At 43.9% G+C, this 17,278-nt stretch overlaps 1 protein-coding gene across 1 annotated transcript in view; it reads left to right on the top strand.

Annotated features, from left to right (window-relative positions):
* Window positions 1-17,278, top strand: part of LOC115640988 (pseudouridine-metabolizing bifunctional protein C1861.05-like) — a 64,465-nt gene that overhangs the window by 1,354 nt on the left and 45,833 nt on the right. The window contains exons 2-5 of the mRNA XM_030544047.1: window positions 10,742-10,933; window positions 13,186-13,289; window positions 14,559-14,673; window positions 16,748-16,922. Coding sequence (XP_030399907.1) covers window positions 10,803-10,933; window positions 13,186-13,289; window positions 14,559-14,673; window positions 16,748-16,922 — 525 coding nt within the window. The 5' untranslated portion in view covers window positions 10,742-10,802. The remainder of the gene's footprint in view (window positions 1-10,741; window positions 10,934-13,185; window positions 13,290-14,558; window positions 14,674-16,747; window positions 16,923-17,278) is intronic.

Raw genomic sequence — 17,278 nt, 5'->3', positions numbered from 1 at the left:
GCATTAACAGAGGCCTCTGTCGGTTGCTGGGAGGGCGGCAGGCGGCTCCAGTGGAGCTCCCGCAGGCATGCCTGCGGAGGGTCTGCTGTTCCCGCGGCTCCGGTGGAGCATCCGCAGGCACGCCTGCGGGAGGTCCACCGGAGCCATGGGACCGGCGAGTGGCAGAGCACCCCCCCGCGGCGTGCCGCTGTGCTTGGGGTGGTGAAATTGCTAGAGCCGGCCCTGCCTCAGGGCATGGAGATGGGGGGTGGTTGGGGGAAACAGAGACTGTTGGGGAACTTGCTGAGATCCAAACCCCAGAGATTAGAAATCTGGGTTAAGATAGGACTACCTACAATTATAGGTAAAATAGTCATGCAGGACATACTTTTAAAAACAGTTTTTTCCTGTTATTGGAGATCATTGAAAGTTGGAACTTACATTCTGTAGGAAATTCTGCAGAAAGATCCGGTCCTCTTTTGAACCAAAAGTAGAATTTTCAGAATTTCTTGTGGAAGGGAAAGTCTGAAAAAAAAATCATTTAGCAATGTTAGAAACTTTCCATTTCAAAAGTTTTGAAACAAAATTGAGCCATGGAGCCCAAGCTCTGCGATTCCTTGCTCAGTCGTGGCTTAAGGGGCTTCTAAGTTCCCAGCTCCCTGGCAGCATGGACTGATAGGGAGCTGGAAGCCTAGAAGCCCAGTGAACCATGCCTGAACCAGGAGCCTCAGAATTTGGGAGCTGGGGTTCCCCAGGCTTCCAGATACTCTGTCACAGAAATGGGAACCCGGAAGCTCTGGCATCACAGGGATCTCTGACCTTGGGGCAGCCCTGCAAAGCAGGGTGCCCTGGAGCTGCACAACTGGACGCCCTTGTGAACTGGAGGGAAACTTATGGACAGCTCCATGTGTTTCATCAGAAGTTAATAAAAACATTTGTGTTAGGGCTTTCAATTAATTGCAGTTAACTCACGTGATTAACTTAAAATTAACAAATTTAAAAAATTAATCACAATTAATGGCAGTTTTAGTCACACTGTTAAACAATAGAATACTAATTGAAATTTATTAAATATTTTGGATGTTCTTCTACATTTTCATATATATTGTATTCTGTGCTGTAACTGAAATCAAAAAGTGTACAAAAACAAAACAAAGTAAAACTTCAGAGCCTACAAGTCCACTCAGTCCTCCTCCATGCTCAGCCAATCGCTAAAACAAACAAGTTTGTTTACATTTACAGGAGATAATGCTGCCCTCTTCTTAGAATCATAGAAGATTAGGGTTGGAAGAGACCTCAGGAGGTCATCTAGTCCAACTCCCTGCTCAAAGCTGGACCAACCCCAACTAAATCATCCCAGCCAGGGCTTTGTCAAGCAGGCCCTTTAAAACCTCTAAGGATGCAGATTCCACCACCTCCCTAGGTAACCCATTCCAGTGCTTTACCACCCTCCTAGTGAAATAGTTTTTCCTAATATCCAACCTAGACCTCCCCCACTGCAACTTGAGACCACTACTCCTTGTTCAGGACAAATTGCTTAGAGCAGGGCAGTTACAGCCCAAAGCTGGAGTTCCTTTACTATTAAGGCACGCCAAACCAGCCAAACAGAGAGGACTTTGGTTTTACCCCACTGGCTAACCAGAAGTCATACAAGCAATTCCCTCAAATACTCCTGTTCCCTTTATCACTACCAGCACCACTCCTTATGGGGATGAATGGTTATGAAAACCAATATCCAAGTAAAAGGAAAAAGGATCTCCTGATCCCAAAGGACCAAGCTGCAGACCCAGGACAATATATAAGTCAGATCAGAGGTGAAAGTAAGCCGGTATGGTCCGGTACAGCGTACTGGCAAGAGCCAGTACACCATGCCAGACAGCACCGGCTTCCGCGGGGGGGATTTAAAGGGCTCAGAGCTCACCGTGGCTGCGGGCAGCCCAGAGCCCTTAGAATCCCGCCTGCAGCTCGGGCGGCTGTGCTGGGGTCGGATTTAAAGGGCTCTGGGCTGCCACGGCTGCAGGCAGCCCAGAGCCCTGAAACCCCCCACCCGCGGCTCCGGCGGCCGAGCTGGGGCCAGATTTAAAGGGCTGTGGGCTACCGCAGCTGCGGTCAGCCCAAAGCCCTTTAACACCCACACACACACTGCAGTGGCTCTGGCGGCCGAGTTGGGGCTGGATTTAAAGGGCTCTGGGCTGCCGCGGCTGCGGTCAGCCCAGAGTACTTTAAATCCTGCCTGCGGCTCCAGCTGCCGGAGCTGTGGTGGGGATTGAAAGGGGCTGGAGCCTTGGGTTCTTTAATTTGCCTCTGAGCCCCGGGGGCTCCCAGCCATCTGTGCAGCTGAGAGCCCCGGGTTGATTTAAAGGCCCTGGGGCTCCCAGCCACTGCCGGTGCCCCAGGCCCTTCAAATCTCGAGAGGCCCCAACTCCTCCAGCTGAGGCCACGCCTCTTCCAGTTGAGGCCACGCCCCTTTCAGGACTCCAGCAGCATTGGTAAGTCCTGTAAGTTACTTTCACCTCTGAGTCAGATCTTACCCATAAATCATGCTTATGCCAATCCTTTAAAATCTAAAATCTAAAGGTTTGTTCAAAAAAATAAATATAGATGAAAGCAAACAATGGTCAAAGTAATCAATTACATACAGCAATGGCAAAGTTCTCGGTTCAGGTTTGTAGCAGTGATGGAATAAACTGCAGACTCAAATCCAAAGCTTGGATGGGTCATTCAGTTCTCTGTTCAGAGCTTCAGTGTAGCAAAGTTCCTCCAGAGGTAAGAAGCAGGACTGAAGACAAAATGGAGATGGTGCAGCTGCTTTTTACAGTCCTTTTGCCATGTGGCTTGTGCTTCCTTTGTTCCAAACAAAAGCTACCCAGCACATGGCATGGAAAAACTTTAGAGTTCTGTTCATAGGCATGTCCCTGCATGCTTTGCTGAGTAACAAGGTGTATCTGCCCTCTCTCAATGGGTCATTTGTATAGCTGATGGTCCTTAATGGGCCATCAAACAGGCTAGGCAGTGCTGATGCCAAATTGTCTGGGGTGTCACCCAGAATCATAGCACAAGTTTGAAATACAGTATAGAGCCAATACTTATAACTTTAAATACAAAAATGATACATTCATAGAGATAGCAAAATCATAAACAGCAAATCATAACCTTTTCATAGACATCTTACTTGACCTCTTTTGTACAAGATTTGGTGCAACTATATGACTTTGGTTGCAACAATGATCTATATGCTCACAGTTCATATCAATAACATCACACCCACCCTTCACGTAGTTGAAGGCTGCTATCAAATCTCCACTCACTCATCTCTTCTGGAGACTAAATAAGCCCAGTTCCCTCAGCCTCTCCTCATAAGTCATGTGCCCCAGCCCCCTAATCATTTTCGTTGCCCTCTGCAGGACTCTCCAATTTCTCCACATCCTTTCTATAGTGAGGGCCCAAAACTGGATATAGTATTCCAGATGTGGCCTCACCAGTGCCAAATAGAGGGCAGTAATCACTTCCCTCGATCTGCTGGCAACGCTCCTACTTTTGTAGCCGGCATTGCAAGGTATTTACGTTCCAGATATGCTAAACATGAACATTCGTTTGCCCCTTTGTGCTTTGGCCATCATTCTAGAGGACATGCTTCCATGCTGATGACGCTCATTAAAAAAATAATGTGTTAATTAAATTTGTGACTGATCTCCTTGGGGGAGAATTGTATGTCCCATGCACTGTTTTATCTGCATTCTGCTATATATTTCATGTTACAGCAGTCTCAGATGATGACCCCGAACATGTGGTTCATTTTAGAAACACTTTCACTGCAGATTTGACAGAATGCAAAGAAGGTACCAATGTGAGATTTCTAAAGATAGCTACAGCACTTGACACAAGTTTTAAGAATCTCAAGTGCCTTCCAAAACCTGAGAGGGATGAGGTGTGGAGTTTGCTTTCAGAAGTCTTAAAAGAGTAACACTCCAATGTGGAAACTACAGAAACAGCAAAACCACCAAAAAAGAATATCAACCTTCTGCTGGTGGCATCTGACCGAGATAATAAAAATGAACATGCGTCGGCGCACACTGCTTTGGGTTATTATCGAGCAGAACCTGTCATCAGCATGGACGCATGTCCCCTGGAATGGAGGTTGAAGTATGAAGGGACATATGAATCTTTAGCACATCTGGCACGTAAATATCTTGCAGCAGCAGCCACAACAGTGCCATGAGAATGCCTGTTCTCACTTTCAAGTGACATTGTAAGCAAGAAGTGGGCAGCATTATCTCCTAAAATGTAAACAAACTTGTTTGTCTGAACTAGAAGTAGGACTGAGTGGACTTTCAGGCTCTAAAATTTTACATTGTTTTATTTTTGAATGCAGTTTATTTTGTACATAATTCTACATTTGTAAGTTCAACTTTCATGATAAAGAGATTGTACTACAGTAGTTGTATTAGGTGAATTGCAAAATACTATTTTTTTTTGTTTTTTTACAGTGCAAATACTTGTAATCAAAACTAAATATTAAGTGAGCACTGTATACTTTGTATTCTGTGTTGTAACTGAAATCAATATATTTGAAAATGTAGAAAACATCCAAAAATATTTAAGTAAATGGTATTCAATTATTGTTTAAATGTTCGATTAATCACACAATTAATCATTTTAATCGCTTGACAGCCCTAATTTCTGTGTAACATTTTGCTTTCCATGAATTGTCATTTTCCAATGAATACCTCAGAAAATTCCCAACCAGTTCTAGCGGCAAACTCCCTTTCCTTAGGGCTTTGGGAAACAACTTACTTCAGTTTAGAGTCTGATCTGCTGGCTCCCAAATGACAGTCATAGACTCATAGACTCTAGGACTGGAAGGGACCTCGAGAGGTCATCGAGTCCAGTTCCCTGCCCTCATGGCAGGACCAAATACTGTCTAGACCATCCCTAATAGACATTTATCTAACCTACTCTTAAATATCTCCAGAGATGGAGATTCCACAACCTCCCTAGGCAATTTATTCCAGTGTTTAACTACCCTGACAGGAACTTTTTCCTAATGTCCAACCTAAATCTCCCTTGCTGCAGTTTAAGCCCATTGCTTCTTGTTCTATCATTGGAGGCTAAGGTGAACAAGTTTTCTCCCTCCTCCTGATGACACCCTTTTAGATACCTGAAAACTGCTATCAGGTCCCCTCTCAGTCTTCTCTTTTCCAAACTAAACAAACCCAATTCCTTCAGCCTTCCTTCATAGGTCATGTTCTCAAGACCTTTAATCATTCTTGTTGCTCTTCTCTGGACCCTCTCAAATTTCTCCACATCTTTCTTGAAATGTGGTGCCCAGAACTGGACACAGTACTCCAATTGAGGCCTAACCAGCGCAGAGTAAAGCGGAAGAATGACTTCTCGTGTCTTGTTTACAACACACCTGTTAATGCATCCCAGAATCACGTTTGCTTTTTTTGCAACAGTATCACACTGTTGACTCATATTAAGCTTGTGGTCCACTATGACCCCTAGATCTCTTTCTGCCATACTCTTTCCTAGACATTCTCTTCCCATTCTGTATGTGTGAAACTGATTGTTCCTTCCTAGGTGGAGCACTTTGCATTTATCTTTATTGAACTTCATCCTGTTTACCTCAGACCATTTCTCCAATTTGTCCAGATCATTTTGAATTTTGACCCTGTCCTCCAAAGCAGTTGCAATCCCTCCCAGTTTGGTATCTTCCGCAAACTTAATAAGCGTACTTTCTATGCCAACATCTAAATCGTTGATGAAGATATTGAACAGAACCGGTCCCAAAACAGACCCCTGCGGAACCCCACTTGTTATACCTTTCCAGCAGGATTGGGAGCCATTAACAACTACTCTCTGAGTACGGTTATCCAGCCAGTTATGCACCCACCTTATAGTAGCCCCATCTAAATTGTACTTTCCTAGTTTATCTATAAGAATATCATGCGAGACTGTATCAAATGCCTTACTAAAGTCTAGGTATATCACATCCACCGCTTCTCCCTTATCCACAAGGCTCGTTATCCTATCAAAGAACGCTATCAGATTAGTTTGACACGATTTGTTCTTTACAAATCCATGCTGGCTATTCCCTATCACCTTACCACCTTCCAAGTGTTTGCAGATGATTTCTTTGATTACCTGCTCCATTATCTTCCCTGGCACAGAAGTTAAACTAACTGGTCTGTAGTTTCCTGGGTTGTTTTTATTTCCCTTTTTATAGATGGGCACTATATTTGCCCCCTTCCAGTCTTCTGGAATCTCCCCCGTCTCCCATGATTTCCCAAAGATAATAGCTAGAGGCTCAGATACCTCTTCTATTAACTCCTTGAGTATTCTAGGATGCATTTCATCAGGCCCTGGTGACTTGCAGGCATCTAACTCTTCTAAGTGATTTTTTACTTGCTCTTTTCTTATTTTATCTTCTAAACCTACCCTCTTCCCGTAAGCATTCACTATACTAGACATTCCTTCAGACTTCTCAGTGAAGACTGAGACAAAGAAGTCATTAAGCATCTCTGCCATTTCCAAGTCTCCCGTTACTGTTTCCCCCTCCTCATTGAGCAGTGGGCCTACCCTGTCTTTGGTCTTCCTCTTGCTTCTAATGTATTGATAAAAAGTCTTCTTGTTTCCCTTTATTCCCATAGCTAGTTTGAGTTCATTTTGTGCCTTTGCTTTTCTAATCTAGCCTCTGCATTCCTGTGTTATTTGCCTATATTCATCCTTTGTAATCTGACCTAGTTTCCATTTTTTATATGACGCCTTTTTATTTTGTATGTCACGCAAGATCTCAAGGGTAAGCCAAGGTGGTCTTTTGCCACATTTTCTATCTTTCCTAACCATCGGAATAACTTGCTTTTGGGCCCTTAATAGCGTCCCTTTGAAAAACTGCCAACTTTCCTCAGTTGTTTTTCCCCTTAGTCTTAATTCCCATGGGACCTTACCTATCAGCTCTCTGAGCTTACCAAAATCTGCCTTCCTGAAATCCATTGTTTCTATTCTGCTGTACTCCCTTCTACCCTTCCTTAGAATTGCAAATTCTATGATTTCATGATCACTTTCACCCAAGCTTCCTTCTACTTTCAAATTCTCAACAAGTTCCAAGCTTCCTTCTACTTTCAAATTCTCAACAAGTTCCTCCCTATTTGTTAAAATCATGTCTAGAACAGCTTCCCCCCAGTAGCTTTTTCAACTTTCTGAAATAAAAAGTTGTCTGCAATGCAGTCCAGGAACTTATTGGATAGTCTGTGCCCCGCGGTGTTATTTTCCCAACATATATCTGGATAGTTGAAGTCCCCCATCACCACCAAATCTTGGGCTTTGGGTGATTTTGTTAGTTGTTTGAAAAAAGCCTCATCCACCTCTTCCACCTGATTAGGTGGCCTGTAGTAGACTCCCAGCACGACATCACCTGTGTTTTTTACCCCTTTTAGCCTAACCCAGAGACTCTCCACACTTCCGTCTCCTATGTCCATCTCCACCTCAGGCCAAGTGTATACATTTTTAATATATAAGGCAACACCTCCTCCCTTTTTCCCCTGTCTATCCTTCCTGAGCAGTTTTCCTCTCTTTGACTGACTCCAGCTGTCACTGTCTTTTAGACTCTCCACCCCACTCCTGCCCCTGTCTCTGGTCCTTCTGACATTACTCACTGTATTCCCCATCCCAGAAGCTTCTGTTCTCTCTAGAACATTGCTGCTAGTCTGCCTCTTATATGGAGGAGTATTCAGTATCAAAGTCATTTATTCTCTTTCACTGATTATGAAGCCTAATGGCTTTAAATTGAACTGAGGGAAGAACTGGGCTCCCAGTATTGTTCACGAAAGTTCATATGTTCATTATGGCAAACCTAAAATATGTACTCCAGATATCTGAGGTGTAAGGTTACAAGAAGTGTAAGATTACCAGCACATGACCAGGGTAGTATAGTGACACCTGTGCTTTACATGGCTAAGTTGCAGAGCTGAGCTGCAATTCTGACACCCACAGAGAGAATGGTTTCCATTTGGTTTGGGGAGAAAAATAACAGAAGAAAACATACACGGAAGGCTGCATTTTCTTCAGAACTGTTAAACTCGGATTTCCTGATATGATGAACTGCATGCTGAGGTCACATTGAATGAGAACAGCCTTGGCAAAAGTGTCATTTTACTAGAACAGGGGTCAACAACTGGTTATGCAGCTTGATTTCCAAATTGATTTGTATGGTAGCCTGCAAAGATTTAGGCTGGGACACTCTGAATACCTTTCCCAGACCTGAAGAAGAGCTTTGTGTAAGCTTGAACGCGTGTGTGTTTCACCAATAAAAGTTGGTCCAATAAAAGATATTACCTCCACCTGGTGTCTCTAAAAAATAAAGTGATAGCCCAGCTAAGTTTCTACAGTACTGTCATGTTTCCAAGAAAACCTTCCTGAATGTGAAATAAAGCAAATGAACTACGTATACTCCCCACAAAATATTACATTAATTCAAGAAATGTGCAATATCCACTTACTGTATTTGTGGGCACACCCTATCTTTCCCTGCAGTTAAATTCCCTTGCAGTGTGTGCAAGTCAGAATTGGATCACGTACATATTTTTGCATGCAGTTTTCTTGAGGTGTTTTATTGAAACAGTTGAGGGAGAAGGAAACACTACTGCTATCATTAGCAAAATTGTAGACAGCTCTATTTGGAAAGGGTAACTGCAAGGCATATATGTTACTTTCCAAATTAATCTTCTAGGATTTACTGATTATGGAGTTTCAGTGGAATCAGTTACATATTACTGCTTACTTGGTATAGAAATAATAGGCTACTGATTACTTTAGTTACTTTTATGTTCTGCATGGAAGTTGCACAGAAAGATTGTGGCTGTACTGGATGGATCCCATGAGATTATAATTCATACCAGATAAAAGGATTGCCAACAAAAGTAATGGATAGTAACGTGTTTAACCCTAGGCTGCAGACTAGCATCCCCTTCAGAAAAAAAGTACACAGAAGAAAAAGATGGGTCCAGTGATAAGGCAGTTTGTGTAGAACCTCCTCCAGCCTAAGAGTTTGGGATTGGATCAGTGATCACAGGGGACTCTGGTAAGGTCCTTTTGATGGTCACTAATCAGAGGAACCTGTGATATAGATGAATGAGGTTAACTTAGAGTGACTCATTGTGCTCAGGAAGGTACCACAGGGCAGAATTTGTGTGCGTGACTCTGTATATTTGTATCTTCCCAAAGCTTTCGACTTTATTTGTTTGCTTGTTCTGTAAAGTGGAACTTTAACTTGGAATTTAAAGTAGATTTAAATTTAGATTGGAATTTCCAGACTAAAATTCATGGTGTTTGAGAAACTGTGATGTTATGATAAGTTATGAGATCCACCCTGACCTTAAATTTGATATAATCTCGTGAAAATATGACATATTGTTTATTTTAATTGTTTAGTTCTTTCTAGAGGTTTTTATTTGATTCATCTAAACAAACACTGTGTTTGTAAATCTCCAGGGCTCTCCATTTTATATAGCTTCATGTAAGCTTTTATTTTGGAAAGGGGATAAAGACTATTTCAATTCTAGTTCCAAGTCTGAATCCAGCTCAGATCTGTAGGGTCTGAAAGTCATTACAGCTTGAGAGCTATCCAGTGGCTTTTGTGAAATGAGCTAGTGTTCTCTGTAAATGTCCCAGGGGACAGGTATCCATGTCAGAAAAAGTATAACCAGGGGTGAAAGCAACTTACAGGACTTACTGGTACTGCCGGAGTCCTGAGGGGGTGTGGCCTCATCCAGAAGAGGCGTGGCCTCATCTGGAAGAGGTGTGTCCTCTCAAGATTTAAAGGCCCTGGGGAACTAGCTGTGGCTGGGAGACCCAGAGCCTTTAAATCAACCAGGGGCTCCTAGCTGCAGAGGTGACTGGGAGCCTAAGGGGCAAATTAAAGGGCCCAAGGCTCTGGCCACCAGGGGGAACCCCAAGCTTTGTGGGGCTGGGGCAGGGATTTAAAGGGCCCAGAGCTCCTGTCACTGAGGGAAGCCTGGAGCCCTTTAAATCCTGGCCCCAGCCCAGCCGCCAGAGGTGTGGCGGGAGTCAAAGAGCTCTGGGCTGCCGCAGCCATGGGGAGCTCTGAGCCCTTTAAATCCCGGCCCCAGCCCTGCCACTGGAGCCGCGGCCGGGATTTAAAGGGCTCTGGGCTGACCACAGCCGCGGGGAGCTTTGAGCCCTTTAAATCCCAGCTCCGGCCCGGCCGCCAGAGCCGTGGCCAGGATTCAAAGGGCTCTGGGCTGCCTGCAGCTGCGGGCAGCCCAGAGCCCTTTCAATCCCCACCATGGAAGTCGATGCTTCCGGCACGGCGTACTGGCTCTTGCCGGTACCCCATACCAGACCGTACTGGCTTACTTTCACCTCTGAGTATAACCAAACCTGGCACCAACTCCAGCAGCATTCCTTGCGGAGCCTTCAAGGACTGAACGGGCATTTAGAGTGAATTACCTGCTCTCCTCCAAAGATGGGTTTAACACCTCCCATGTTGGGAGGGCTGTAAAGGAAGCTTGTGTTGCTACTTTCTGCACTGTCTGTGGATAAATAAGTAGAACTTAAATCTCCAGGGCTCTCCATTTACTGACTTTCACCAGCACTAAGTTCATGTTTAAGACCCATACAAAGAACAAAGGAACATGAAAAGTGAAAAAAAAAAGTGATGTGAAAAGAGGGGAAAATATTTGGCACCGAGTTAGCAAAAGAAATCCCCATTCAGTTGTGAAATTCTCTCCTACCCCCTATGCAGGGACCAGTTGCAGAGCCCCAGCTGCTTAGGCTGTTAATGATAGACTATCTCAGCGTTGAGCATGTGGCTGGAATGCGGAACAGCTCAAGCCAATTCTGCTGCAAGCCCCACCAGTCCCACCTCCCTGCAGAGCTGCTTGAGTGACAATTTAGTGCAGACAACAGCCCATGTATGTCAGACAGAAACTCAGAGGTAAGAGACTGACAACATACCAGTCCACCACTTAATGAAATCAAAATGCTGATGGCACATAACAAAGAGCTTCTAGCTGGGAGGGTTTGGGGGAGGGTTACTTGGGGAAAAGCTAGTTTAAACTAGAACTGTGTGAAACTTTTGTAATGAAACTTCATATCTTTTGTTATAAACCAAAAGTTCAGGCAGGGTTTGCTAAAATGTCTGCCAAGTTCAAAAATCTCTCAGTAAACCTAGTCTGAATATTAAGTGAATGTTGGCTGAATAGTTTCTAGTAAACCTGAAGTAATGTAGGGCTTTGAGTGGAAACAAGTTGGTTTTGATTCCCAAACAGGTGCAACTTGGCAATTTCAGCTGATGTTTCACATTCAGTTTGGGGGCTTATTTAAAACTGGAAACTCAGCACCAAACTGGAGTGACCTGATATCCAACTGTCTTCAAAGGGGTTACACGAGGGCTGAATTTGGCCTGTGGGTGGCAGGCTAACAACTCAAAACTAGAAAGTTCGTGTGAACCCTTGGGGATCCCAAACTGTTGGAGTTTAGCACAGATCTAATAAAGAGCACATATATAGAAGGGGGATTTTGCTCCCCAGATATCATATCTGATTCCAAACATTTAATGAAATAGAGGTTTTGTTTTAGTAAGGACAAATTAAAAGAGGAGTATTGACATCTGGATTTGGCCCACTGTTTAGGTCAGGAGTGTCTCATCTCTCTTGGCAACTGATGTTTGGTGGCTTGAGAGAGAATGTCTGTAAGAACTATTCCCCCCTTTATACCAAACAGACCCATTCCTTCCTTACAGGTGGATTTCTGAGATTCTATCAAAAATCACCTACTGAGTGTGTATATATTAATTATTATTAATTATTTCTATTATAGTAATGCCTAGAGGTCCCAACTGAGAACAGGGCCTCACTGTGCTAGGCACTGCATGAACCCGTAGTAAAAAGACACTTCCTGTCCTGAAGAATTTACAGTCTAACTGGACAAGATAGACAAAGGAAGTATTATCCCATTTCACAGCTGGAAAACCGAGACCCAGAGGATTAAGAGACTTGCCCTGGTTCACACAGGAAGTCTGTGAAGGAGCCAAGAATTGCTCCTGACTCCCAGTCCATTGCCTTCACCACAAGCCCATCTCTTTCTATGCAACTAACTTTCTATTTAGATATATAAGTTTTTTAGAATGAAGGAATAGTTTCACAGACATTAACAGAAGTTGTTCAGAGAAAAGAATAGCTTCTGGAGAAGGACTGAAGGAACTATTGTTGGAGTTGAACTGAAACTCCCCATTTCCAGCCCTTTGTACCTTTTTATGTAGTGATTACATAAAGTAAGAGATTATTCAGCCCTCTTGTTTCTGGGGAAGCTAGTCTGTCTCTCTGTATTTACTATCTGCCATCCAGGGCCGGTGCTACCATTTAGGCAGACTAGGCGGTTGCCTAGGACGCCAGGATTTGGGGGCGCCAAAAAGCGGCGCCCTCCAATTTTTCTTTTAAGTGTTTGAACGGCCACTGCCCTGGGAGGGAGAGGGAGTCTGAGCTGCCGCCGGCAGCCCAGGGGTTCCCCTGGGTCAGCGTGCTGCCGCCGGCAGCCCAGGGGTTCCCCTGGGTCAGCGTGCCACTGTCGGCAGCCTGGGGTTCCCCGGGGTCAGCGCGCCACTGCCAGCAGCCTGGGGTTCCACCGTGCAGTCACTGCTTTGCTTCTCCCGCCTCCCAGGCTTGCGGTGCCAATCAGCTGTTTGGCGCCACAAGCCTGAGAGGAGAATTAGAGCAGGACAGCGTGCTGAGAGAGGACGCGGAGCAGAGGTGAGCTAGGGTGGGGAGGTACCGCAGGGCTCCCCGGGCCTGGGGGTTGGGAGCTGCCGTGGGGGGGAGGGCACCTCAGGGCAGAGGGGAGCTGCTGCAGGGCTGGGGGGGCACAAGGTGGAAGTTTTGCCTAGGGCGCGAAACTTCCTTGCACCGACCCTGCTGCCAACTGGCTTTCTCTTTGTCTGCAGGTTTCTTTCTTTGCACATTTTACCATACTGCTTACCACTTTGTCTAAGGCACCCAAAACCCCAGTTCATCTACACATAGGATTTTTCCGTCTGCTAGCCCATCCTCTACAACACATACAACTTGTTTTCTCAATCTGGAGATCACAGGGAGCTGGGCTGCAGTTCATGATTAACAAGCAGTTTGGGAAACAATAAGGTCACTGCCTTCTATACTACTTTCATTTGACATGGCATTGCTCTCCTGACAGTGCCATCCCTGCACACAGCATGATTGGAAATCTGGCCTGTACCTTGGGAAGACAAACAGGTGCTGTGGCTCCTAGGATCATCCAGATGAGAAGATTCCTACATGGTGAGTAGTGTCCTCTAAAAAAGTCCCTGTTAGCGGAATGCAACCAGGATCCTGTCTGGGAACAATGCAGAGGCAGCTCACTCAAGGTAGCCTGAGGCCTTTTAAAACCCATTTCACAGAGAGCTTCTGTTTTATGGCATTTATAGGAAAAAGTATGGGGCAAGGGAATTTCAGTGCATGATACTGTAATGTCTTGGCTGTGGTGGTATTTTTACCACACCCTTCCCAAATCATGGCAGACTTGCAAAGCCCAGTTCTCCTCTCACTTACACCAGTGTAAATTGGGATTAGCTTCATTGAAGTCCCTGGAGTTATAAGCTATAAAATTGGTGGGAGAGGATAATGAGGCCTATAATGTTCAATATGAAATTGATTGACAATTGACTTCACAGTTCAGATTTCAGGAGAAGCATGACTGGGACCCTTTGATGCTAGTGCAATACAAAAAATAATAAAGAATAATCCTCGGATTAAAAGGATCCTAATCACTCTTCAAGCTCTACATTACTCCTAAAAAAATTGTTTGTCTAAATTTCATGGCACTTTGGGCATTGATCTGATCTTGGACTATCTGAATTCCTGCCTGTGGCGAGTACTGTAGGTGCTGAGCTGATACAGAATAAATTCATAGCTTTCTCTTCTCAAAATTTCCCCTAAAATTGGTCTCAAAATGATGAATTCTTTTCTGGTTTGTGGCACTAAGTAGTATATTTACTTGAAAAGTCTGAATAATTTTAGTAAACCATTTAGCTTTAAAAAAAATCCTGTAAAGTCCATACTGAATTACCATATATGCAAAACAGTTCTACATTTGCTCTTTTACAATCTGATGCCACTGAAAATATGGAATAAAACTCTCTGTTCAGCCCTTTTTGATTTTATTGGGTTTTTGGTGTATTCAAGAGAGGCATAGGGTTCAGGACTCCAAATGCTGGTGTGTTACCACCTTTCCCATCTTGTTCTGCAGGAAGAGAAAAACACACTGATTGTGTGACGAAATTACGTTGTAAAGCATAAAAGGTTTTTTCCTTACCCAAATGATTTAATCATTTCAAGCAGGTTTTGCTTTCGCATGGCTTTGCAGGACACAGGACAGATTCACAAAAATTGGGACTGTCCCATAAAAATTAGGTTATGTGCTCATCCCAGTTTGATCCTCCATCTCCCTATTCAGCTATCCCCACGCTGCCTAATGTAGATCAGTTTGATAAATCAAAAAGTCTATCGTCACCTTAAAATATAAATGGTTTTCCTATATTTTATTCCTAGGAACTCATTTCAGGGTTTCATCTTCTGTGGAGGAAGCTCTGACTGATGGGAGACCAATCGTAGCCTTGGAGAGTACCATCATTACACATGGCATGCCCTATCCCCAGAATTTGAGGTTGTAGATTTGATGACCCTATTGCAGCAAAATTGTACAGTTGTGTCTGATAATCTGTGGGCCTGTTTCTGTTTTGTGGTTCACCCAAAGCTGCCACTACAATTAATGGGAACTGAGGGTGTGGTAAGCATGCAGAATATGACTTTGGTTACAAAACAGCTGCATCTGGGCTTCCAAAGACATCAGAACTACATGACAAACCCTAGATTTACATGTACTATACATATCCATCTGTAGCATCAAATCCCTGGGTCTCTTCACAAAGTGGCAGCAAATGACGACGTTGCCTCATCTGGATAGAGAGCTCAGGCATTTGTGGCTGTATCGCTTGTGGAGACCTTGCAAGTACTCATCAGTTTCTTTGGCTACATCTTTTATAATGGAAAAGTTACTGGAATAGAGTGATGACCTCTGCTCATCTGTACCTGTAAGAACATTGGCTGTAAATGCCACTGCAATGTTCTGGACTCTATTGTTGGCCTACACTAAGGCAGCACTGTGCCAAGGAACCCCATCTCTGCAACCAACTCTTTACTTGTGCGTACCCTCTATATAAGTATTCCTCTGAGGGACAATGCCAAACATGTAAGCAATCTCCCATACTTCTGCTTAGCTACCGAGCTATGGCAGAGGAAGGTTACTGTACTGAATTTTCTATTAGTTTCTTATACAGCCATTATTTTCCTCTGGTGCTGTTCCTTAGAGATCAGAATGCAGTGAGTTCTGTTTTAGTGAGAAGGCAGCCTAGGACAGGTACAGAAGCCCCAGGGGCAGAAGGACCTGCCAAATCTGCATTCTGCTCAACAAGAAATGAAGTAGTCTCACAAATTAGTAAATAAAAAGCCTGCAAAGATGAGGAAGCCCCAACTTGCAGCCTTTCAGTATCCCATGCCTTTCACTGTCCATATCCAAAGTCAGCACTATGCGAGGAGGAATTTGAGTGTCTAATGAAGACTTGGAATAGGTGGCTATCCAGTAAAGGTGTATGAGCTGTGACTCATTAGCCAGTTGATACAATATGTTTTATAAAAAACAATCCCATACTTCGAGAGGATCATTTGCACTAAATACCCTCACTTTTCAGGGAGCTGACAGCACTTGGCCTACATCAGTAGTTCTTAAACGTTTGTACTGGTGACCTCTTTTACACAGAAGCCTCTGAGTGCGACCCCTCTTATAAATTAAAAAAAACTTTTGAATATATTTAACACCATTATAAATGCTAGAGACAAAGCGGGGTTTGGAGTGGAGACTGACAGCTCACGATGCCCCATGTAATGCCCTTGCCACCCTCTGAGGGTTCCCGACCCCCAGTTTGAGAGCCCCTGGCCTACATCTTCATGTCTTACAAAAGAGGTATGGAAGTACCTAATATAAGCACATGCCAGATTATGTGTAATTGCTTCCTTAACATACTAAATCATTACCCTTCGTTTCTCCATGATATTCACCTTCAGCTGTTCGGCGGACAGAAAAGCTGGCAGAGTACAGTAAATCAAATTAATGGAAACAAATCCCATCCACACCTGTTTGCTTTGCGACATGGAAAGCCACTTTTACACAAATAATCTATGGCACAATTTAGGAAGAGTTCTCAGTCTCTTCCACCTATACCTGCCCTGGTTTACCTTTTAGGATGAAGTCAGAACTGATAAGTGACTCGGGACATATAGCACTTTTTTGTTCACTGGCCACAGAATAGACCTGGGTGCATATTAGGGAAGACTATAATTAAACATCTCCACCACAAATCATATCTCCTCTAATCTATGCAACACAGACAGGCAGGTCAGACCTTCAGACACCCGCTGGAAACTAAACATATAAAGGGCCCGATTTTCAGAGCTACTGAACATTGGCAATGTGGCAACGTGGCAATGTGAGCTGCACCTCTGGCAATGAGATCCAAAGACTTCTGCTAGTTGTAAGGTTCAGGAGAGGAATCAGATTTAGCAGAAGTTGAGGGAATGTTATAAAGTAGGAACTGCAACATGGTGGCAGAGAGATCTGAAAATATTTCCCACCTTATCATTTTTCTGTTTTATTTTTTGTTGCTCTGTCTGTATTATTCCAGCATGGCCAGAGAGGTGGAAGAGATTGTAAGGACAAATGGGTCAGTACCTGCAACCGTGGGCATTTTAAATGGCAGGATCCACATCGGCCTCAATGATGAGGAACTTCAGTTTCTGGCAAAGAGCAAAAATTTAGTTAAGGTATCTCGGAGGGACCTGCCCTACGTTCTCAGCCAGGTACTGTATGTAGATCTTCATTGCCATCAAATTTTTTTTATAGCAATGTTATGCTACCCCAGCCTAAACCCAGGTGGGAAAAGTACTTCTCATTGTCTTGAAGACGTCATATACAATTTTCTATTATTAAGATGACATGTTCACAAAACATGTCCCTAACTAGATTCCACACTAGTAGAGCTAGGAAATCACAATTTGATAGCCATTTCCCCAAGGAAATCATTCTGTGTTGGCTCCCAGCATGAAAAGTGAGGCTTGGCTTAGGGTATACACATTATAGTGAAAAAGTACTGGTGTGTTGCAAATGATGGTCAATGCAACAACAATGATAGGCCATACACTTTAAACATGCACAC

This window comes from Gopherus evgoodei, chromosome 1 (assembly GCF_007399415.2).
Source record: "Gopherus evgoodei ecotype Sinaloan lineage chromosome 1, rGopEvg1_v1.p, whole genome shotgun sequence".
NCBI lineage: Eukaryota > Metazoa > Chordata > Testudines > Testudinidae > Gopherus > Gopherus evgoodei.
This window is presented reverse-complemented; position numbering and strand designations above follow the sequence as displayed.